Source organism: Malaclemys terrapin, chromosome 21 (assembly GCF_027887155.1).
Source record: "Malaclemys terrapin pileata isolate rMalTer1 chromosome 21, rMalTer1.hap1, whole genome shotgun sequence".
In the NCBI taxonomy this organism is placed as follows: Eukaryota; Metazoa; Chordata; order Testudines; family Emydidae; genus Malaclemys; species Malaclemys terrapin.
Genome location: NC_071525.1, coordinates 20,239,808 through 20,247,773, shown reverse-complemented (window position 1 = coordinate 20,247,773; position 7,966 = coordinate 20,239,808). Strand labels below are relative to the sequence as shown.

The window sequence follows — 7,966 nt, the reverse complement described above, 5'->3', positions numbered from 1 at the left end:
AGGAGCAGTGGGACCCACACCCCCGCAACCTCCCCATGGCTGGGACACAGGGCAGGGCCCCAGATAGCAAGGGGTGGGGGCTGTGAGCCAGGACACCTGGGTTCTCTCCCCTGCTCTGGGAGGGGAGTGGGGTTTAGGGGCAATGACAGACTCCAAGGCTGCCTCACAGCCCTGCTGGTGCCCCTCAATCCCGACCCCCAGCCCCATGGCAGGGGGGAGGTTATTCAAACGGCAGCACTCGCACACTCGCATCCAGAGTTTTAAAGTATCATTTTAATCCCGTTTAAGCTGGGGGGCTGGCCCATGCTCCCCCCCCCATTTAAAGGGCCAGCCCCCCCCCAGAACTACAATACCCAGATGTTAAGCAATAGCCCTAAGAACTCAACCCCCCCACCCCCACCCGGAAATAACACTACAGCCCCCGGACCCACAAGGACTTACACACACAGGGGAGATGAAAGCAAAGGGGTGAGAGCAGATTGCAGGGAATCGGCATTGGGGGGTCCCAGTTTGGGGGACCCCCTCAGGCTGCCCTAGCCCCTCCCCCAGCACATTGATTACAGGCTCCCCATTAAAAAAGCAAATTAACTCAGTTTAGCTGTTGGGGGGGAACCAGGCCTCTGGAGATTGGGGGTCTCTGGACTGGTGACCCCTGCAGAGTGAATTTGGGGATGGCAGGAGGTTTGCATTTTGGGAGGGCACCATGAACAGCACCCCCATTACAAAACTGGGGGGTGGCTCCCAGCCCCCGAAAATCAGAGCCCCCAAAAGTGACCACCCGGGGGGGGGCTCCTGAACTTCATGGGGAGCTGGGCTGGTCACACTGCCCCAGCCCCCCAAGATCCACCCCACCCCCAAAATAATGATATCAGCCCCCTCCATCCAGAGCATCTCCCCCCCCATACTAGCTCTATCTGCATCAACGAAGTATAGAAACCGCCCCATAACAATCCCCCCCCTCAGAAAACACAGCTGAGCCCCCAATAATTTCCTGCCCCCCATAACCCCGCCCCTCCCCCCCGCTGATTATAGAAGTGGCTGATTCTCGTCGGCGACGGCTCGTGCGGTTCTACCTGGGGGGGGAGAAGAGATTTCAATGGGGGGGGGGTGAGAAATCGGGGTCCCGTGGTGGGGGGGCTGCAGTCCCCAAAGGACCACGGGAGGAGCGAATCCCATACCTGTTCCGGGCGGCAGGGCCCAGCTCACAGCACCAGGGGCTGCTGGTCCCCCGCGGCCGAGGGCATCGACTCCAGGCTGCCTTTGTAGATCGGGGTGCGCTGGCCGGGCTCCTCCCTGAATGGGGGACAGACAGCCCGGGTGAGTGACACCCCCAAACCCAGCCCCCGGGATCCCATCCCCCATTCCACCTTCCCTGCGGGGAGACCCCCATTAGCTCCCCCCACGCCCCCCAAATCTTCCTGGGACCGAGCTGGGGGAGGGGAAATGAAGAGCGAAGAACCCCCCCCCGTGAACCCCCGGATTCCCCCCCGTCCCTTCGCCACGAACTACTGAGGCGCCGAAGTCGGGCGCTAGCGGCCGGGGATTCAATAAATCAAAGGGCCCGAAGAGATGGGGAGATTCAGCCCCATGTCACATTCCCTGTCCCCCACCCCCAGCCCCCGCTATGGGGCTGGATCAGTCCCGGCGCCCCCTGGTGGACAGACCCCGCGCCCGGCCCCGTGGGCGCATCTGGCCCGGCGCCCCCTGGTGGACAGACCCCGCGCCCGGCCCCGTGGGCGCATCTGGCCCGGCGCCCCCTGGTGGACAGACCCCGCGCCCGGCCCCGTGGGCGGATCTGGCCCGGCACCCCCTGGTGGACAGACCCCGCGCCCGGCCCCGTGGGCGGATCTGGCCCGGCGCCCCCTGGTGGACAGACCCCGCGCCCGGCCCCGTGGGCGGATCTGGCCCGGCGCCCCCTGGTGGACAGACCCCGCGCCCGGCCCCGTGGTCAGATCTGGCCCGGCGCCCCCTGGTGGACAGACCCCGCGCCCGGCCCCATGGGCGGATCTGGCCCGGCGCCCCCTGGTGGACAGACCCCGCGCCCGGCCCCGTGGGCGGATCTGGCCCGGCGCCCCCTGGTGGACAGACCCCGCGCCCGGCCCCGTGGGCGGATCTGGCCCGGCGCCCCCTGGTGGACAGACCCCGCGCCCGGCCCCGTGGGCGGATCTGGCCCGGCGCCCCCTGGTGGACAGACCCCGCGCCCGGCCCCGTGGGCGGATCTGGCCCGGCGCCCCCTGGTGGACAGACCCCGCGCCCGGCCCCGTGGGCGGATCTGGCCCGGCGCCCCCTGGTGGACAGACCCCGCGCCCGGCCCCGTGGGCGGATCTGGCCCGGCACCCCCTGGTGGACAGACCCCGCGCCCGGCCCCGTGGGCGGATCTGGCCCGGCGCCCCCTGGTGGACAGACCCCACGCCCGGCCCCCCGACTCACCCGGCCGGGATCTTGGCGGCCTGGCGGCGCCGCAGGACGAAGACGCCGAGCGCCAGCACCAGCAGCAGGAGCAGCAGGGCCGGCAGCCCCACGGCCAGCAGCAGCAGGGGGGGGCTCAGGTCCAGGCCCGGCTCTGGGGGCAGAGAGAGGGGTCAGCGCGGGGCGGGCGAGACAGAGCCCGCGGGGGGGGGGGAGCGTGGCGGGGGGACCCCCCCGACTCACCCAGCCGGTAGCTGCTCTGCGCCCCCTCCACGTCCAGCCGCACGGCCCGGCTGCGCGCCAGGTGGGGCAGGCTGGGGTGCTGGGCCCGGCACACGTAGGTCCCGGCCTGCTCCTGGCTCACGTGGGGCAGGGTCAGCGTGCTGGACGCCACCACCCAGTCGTCCCCCTGCAACGAGGGCAGCCGCTTAGGGGGCAGGGACATACACGGCACCCCTGCTGATCCCCTGCCCCACGGTGCTCCCTACTGAGCCCCCCGTTCCCTGCCCCACAGCGTCCCTGCTGACCCTCCGCCCGCTCCCTGCCCCACAGTGCCCCCTGCTGACCCTCCACCCCGGACCCTGCCCCACAGCACCCCTGCTGACTCCCTGCCCCATGGTGCTCCCTACTGAGCCCCCCGTTCCCTGCCCCATGGCACCGGCTACTGACCCTCCGCCCCACTCCCTGCCCCACAGCGCCCCCTCCTAAGCCCCCCGCTTCCTGCCCGCTGGCACCTCCTGCTAGGTCTACTGTGTGACACCCCACATCCATCCTTGATATTTTGCAGTATGATCCCCCCCCTTTGCCTGGGGGTCTGCCCAGCCCCTCACCTGGCGGCTCCACTCATACTGGGGGGGCTGGGAGGCGTCGGCCGAGCACTGCAGCTCCAGGTCCTCGCCCTCCAGAACGGCCACGGCGTCGCCCACGGTCCCGCACCACGTGTGGGCACGGGTCACGAAGACGCTCCGCAGATCTGGGTGGGGGTGGGGAGGGACATTGCTTCAGGCCCTGCTGGCGCCGCGGCCCGAAATCCTTGTCCCCTCCCACCCACCCAGCTGGCGGAGAGTTAATCACCCTCCTGCCCCAGGGTTACAATTGGGGTCTCCCTCTGTACCCCACTTCTAGCTATGGGGAGCAGACACCCCCCATCAAACTGCCCCCTCCATGCTGGGCACTGTACCCCTCTCTCGCCTGCCCCATAGACGCACCCCCAAACTGATGCCATTTCCCCACTCTGGGCTCCCTGCTGCACCCGTGACCCCCCCGTCCATCTCCTCCCACCCAGCCTGGGGGGGGCAAGGGGCAAATTGGGGGGGTGTTATGCTCAAATATAACCGGGGTAACCCCCCATGGCCCCCCAAGAGACAGACACGTGTGTCCCCCAGATTCATTTGTGTAACGAGGGGCCAGGTCTCAGCGACAGCGGGTGGATCTGGGGGACAGGGCCCCCCAGCCCGGGTGTAGGGGCCCCGGGGCGGGCGCCACCCACACTCCACGTGCAGGCGGAGCTCGGCGGAGGCAGTGGCGTTGCCGGTGCTGTTGGCGGCCACGCAGCGGTAGGCCCCGGCGTGCCAGGACTGCAGGGCGCTGATGGCCAGCAGGAGGCGCCCGTCCGCCCGCGTCACGTTCACGTCGAAGAACCAGCAGCGGAGCCGGTCGGGATTGTCCAGGGAGACCCAGGAGTGGAGCCACTGCGGAGAGAAGCCCCGGTGTCACCGATAAACCCCGACAGGCTGTCCCCATGGACCCCCGCCCTGCCCCACGGCGCCCTCTGGACCCCCAGCTTGTCCCACGGTGCCCCCATGAACCCCCTGCCTGCTCCACGGACCCCCTACCCCCTGTGGCATGGACCCCCGGCCTGCCCCACGGTGCCCCCTACAGACCCCCTGCCCTGCCCCCCGTGGCACAGACCCCCGGCCTGCCCCATGGCACCCCCTGCCCTGCCTCCTGCTGCACAGACCCCGGGCCTGTTGACCCCCCGCCACACCCCCTGCAGCTTGGCACCCCTTAGTGTTGGGTGAGGGGCAGGTTCGTCCCTGGCGGGGCAGGGCTGGAGTCGGGGGGGGGGCATCCTGACCCGACTGTATTTCTGGAAGGTGAATTGGCTCATGTCAGCTCCGGCCTCGTCCGTCAGACACTCCAGGGTCACGTAGCTGCCCTCCAGGATCGGGCCCTCTTGGTCAATCAGGCGGACGGTGGGTATCTCTGGAACAGTCCATGGGGCACAGTCTAAGTGCCCCCCAGAGGGGAAAGGCCCCATTTCCTGCCCCCCTGAGCTGGCCAGTCCCTGCCCTGGGGCCGGATGAGAGCCAGCGCCCCCTAGACGGGACAGGCCCCATGTCCCATTCCCAACCCCCCGGGGACAGCCAGTCCCCGCCCTGGGGCCGAGGGGGGAAAGCCAGCACCCCCTAGAGGGGACAGGCCCCATGTCCCGTTCCCAACCCCCCGGGGACAGCCAGTCCCCGCCCTGGGGCCAAGGGGGGGAGCCGGCGCCCCCTAGAGGGGACAGCTCCCCCAACCCTGCTGCCCCCAAGCGCGGTGGGCTCGCCTGCCCCGACCGAGCCCGTTTGGTAGCACAGGCCTAACGGGGCAGGTGTTGGGGGGAAGGAGCCCCAGCCCCCCCGCGAGGAAGGGAGGCCGCAGACGGGGCGCGGCTCTGCCCCACTCACCCCCGTGGGCCCAGCGCAGGGCGAGGGCGGCGAGCAGGAGCAGGGGGCCTGGCAGGGCCATGGCAGCAGGCTCCGGGCAGACTTTGGCGTCCGGCTTCCGTGTTGCAGCAGAAGCAGGAAGGCCGGGGGGGGAGCCGGGGTTCCGCCTGCCTCGAACCCTGCCCCCAGTGCACCTGCGGGGGGGGGACCGAGCAGAGACGCAGGGCCCAGGCCCCTCCCGGGGGCGGAAAGTCAATAAAAAACCGCCTGTAACTGACTCCCAGCAACTGCACGCGATGGTGCAATTCCAACACACAACATTTGTGTGTGTGTGTGTGGGGGGAAACCCAGGGCTGGGCTAGCAGGGGCTGCGGGTCGGGAGTGAGGGGCACCGGCAGAGCTGGGGGGGGGGGGCAGGGCTGGGCTGGCAGGGGCTGCGGGTCGGGAGTGAGGGGCACCGGCAGAGCTGGGGGGGCAGGGCTGGGCTGGCAGGGGCTGCGGGTCGGGAGTGAGGGGCACCGGCAGAGCTGTGAGGGGACAGGGCTGGGCTGGCAGGGGCTGCGGGTCGGGAGTGAGGGGCACCGGCAGAGCTGTGAGGGGACAGGGCTGGGCTAGCAGGGGCTGCGGGTCGGGAGTGAGGGGCACCGGCAGCGCTGGGGGGGGCAGGGCTGGGATAGCAGGGGGCTGCGGGTCGGGAGTGAGGGGCACCGGCAGAGTTGGGGGGAGGCACCAGCTGACCCAGGCATTTGGGGCAATCCTAGGACCCCCCCCCATGGGAATTTCTGTGCCGGGGTGACCCAGGGGAAGCCGCTGCTGCAAAAATCCCCCCCCACCGTGGGGAAGGGGAAGCGGCAGCTGCGGTCACCTCCTGCTGAGAAGTGGCGGGAGGGGGGGGGTGCGTGTGTAAATCATCCCCTCCCCCCAGCCACCTCCGTCGCGGGCGGGGCCCCGGCTGGGCCGGTCCGGCCGGTTCCGGGCCCCACGGGGAGCGTTGGGGGCGGGGCGCTGGGGGGAGAGTCCGGACAAGCCGGGAGCTGCTCAAACAAGAGACTGGGGGGGGGGGGGCGCTGGCCTGGGGGGCGCCGGGACGGGGGGGGGGCTGAGCTGGGGGGCGCCGGGGGCTGAGCGGGGGGGGCAGGGAGACACCAGGCGGGGGGGGCCGAGCGGGGGGGCGCCGGGCGGGCGGGGCAGGGAGAGGAGACTGGACACCCAGCTATTGGGGGGTTTCTATCTGCAACTCTCGCCCCCCCCCCCGATTTCACACTCGCTCTCCGGGCACCTAGTGGGGCACAGGGACCAGGGGGCGGGGCCTGAGGAGGGGACACTCTCAACCCCCCCCCCCCCCCCGCCCGTTGCGGTCCCTGGAACGTCGCCCCCCGCCCGCTGATTGGCTGAGCGCCCTTCCACTCGGAAAAAGAAGAACAGGAGGACTTGTGGCACCTTAGAGACTAACACATTTATTAGAGCAGAAGCTTTCGTGGGCTACAGTCCTTATGCATCCGAAGAAGTGGGCTGTAGTCCACGAAAGCTTCTGCTCTAATAAATGTGTTAGTCTCTAAGGTGCCACAAGGACTCCTGTTCTTCTTTTTGCGGATACAGACTAACACGGCTGCTACTCTGAAACTTCCACTCGGAAACAGTGTAACAATGGGGGCCAGGTGACCCCCCCCCCCGCCGGGATGAGGTCATGCCCCGCCCCAGGGCCCCGCCCCCGCCTGAAAGTGACAAGAGCAAAGAGGGGAAGGGGGGAGGTTCCCATGGGGCTGCGGAAGAGGCTGGTGGTTAGGGGGGAGGGGGGCTGGGAGCCAGGACTCCTGGGTTCTCTCTCTGGCTCTGAGGGGGGAGTGGGGGCTGGTGCTTAGAGCAGGGGGGCTGGGAGCCAGGATGTCTGGGTTCTCTCCCCAGCTCTGGGAGGGGAGTGGGGGCTGGTGGGTTAGAGCAGGAGGGCTGGGAGCCTGGGTTCTCTCCCCAGCTCTGAGGGGGAAGTGGGGTCGAGGGGTTAGAGCTGGGCTAAATTAACAGATTGGGTACTTTCTCCATCCCCGGGCAAACTGTCATGTTTCTGTTAAACGCCCCCGCGCCCCACCCCAGAGGTGGCTGCATCTCGGCTCTGTACGTTTCCCTGGGATCGTGAGGCAGGAGAGAGCTGTGGGAATGTTTGTCTCGGTTATGAAGACAAACGCCTGGACATCTAATGAGTGAAGCTCATCTCCGGTCTCCTCCGCGTCACGCCTCATCAGCGGCCGCTTACAGCCCGGCCGAGGAATTGATCGTTTACGGCTAATAGAGCAAATGGGAAATTAAAAGCTGATGCATGGAGTGGGTTGAAGTGTCGCTGGGCTGCAGCCCGGGCTCCCTATACGCTGACCTGCAGCAGGGACCCCCCCAGGATCTCCCCGGCGAGTGGGAAGGGGAAGGCCGGAGCTGGGTAGATGCAGGGCCGGATTAACCCTTTGTGGACCTGGCACCACCCATATTTCTGGCCCCCCCGCTCCATGGGGCAATGGAGCCTGGTGTGGGGATGTTGGTCCCCAGAGCGAGGGGCTGGCCAGAAGCAATGGGGCGGGGGGTGTGTGGCCCCACTCTGCCCAGCCCAGCTCAGGGCACTAGTCACAAACCAGCAGTTGCCAGACGCACACTGGCCCACCCAGCCCTGTGCTGCCAGCCTGCCCTTCCCCTCGGGGGCGGGCCCATGCCGCACCACACAGCCCCCCCCACTGGAACAGCCCCCCAATTCCCTATGGCCAGAGCCCCCCCGGACCCACTATGCCCAGTACCCCCGCCCCCTCACCCACAAATGCACAGCACCTTGCACAACACCACCCCTGCCCTGCACCCCCTGCCCACAGCCCCACCACAACTGCCCAGCACCCCCCACAGAACCCCCACTCCCTAGTGCCCCAACACCC

The 7,966-nt window shown here is 68.7% G+C and overlaps 1 protein-coding gene across 1 annotated transcript; it reads right to left on the bottom strand.

The window, feature by feature from the left end:
* Window positions 1-253: 253 nt before the first annotated feature.
* LOC128827287 (cell surface glycoprotein MUC18-like) lies at window positions 254-5,380 on the bottom strand. The gene is made up of 8 exons (XM_054011144.1): window positions 5,079-5,380; window positions 4,487-4,614; window positions 3,899-4,100; window positions 3,240-3,382; window positions 2,653-2,818; window positions 2,431-2,563; window positions 1,179-1,293; window positions 254-1,073 (listed from the first exon to the last, which is right to left on the bottom strand). The coding sequence occupies exons 1-7, from the start codon at window positions 5,137-5,139 to the stop codon at window positions 1,203-1,205; spliced, it is 924 nt and encodes a 307-aa protein (XP_053867119.1). The 5' UTR covers window positions 5,140-5,380; the 3' UTR covers window positions 254-1,073; window positions 1,179-1,202.
* Between the last annotated feature and the right edge of the window lie 2,586 nt (window positions 5,381-7,966).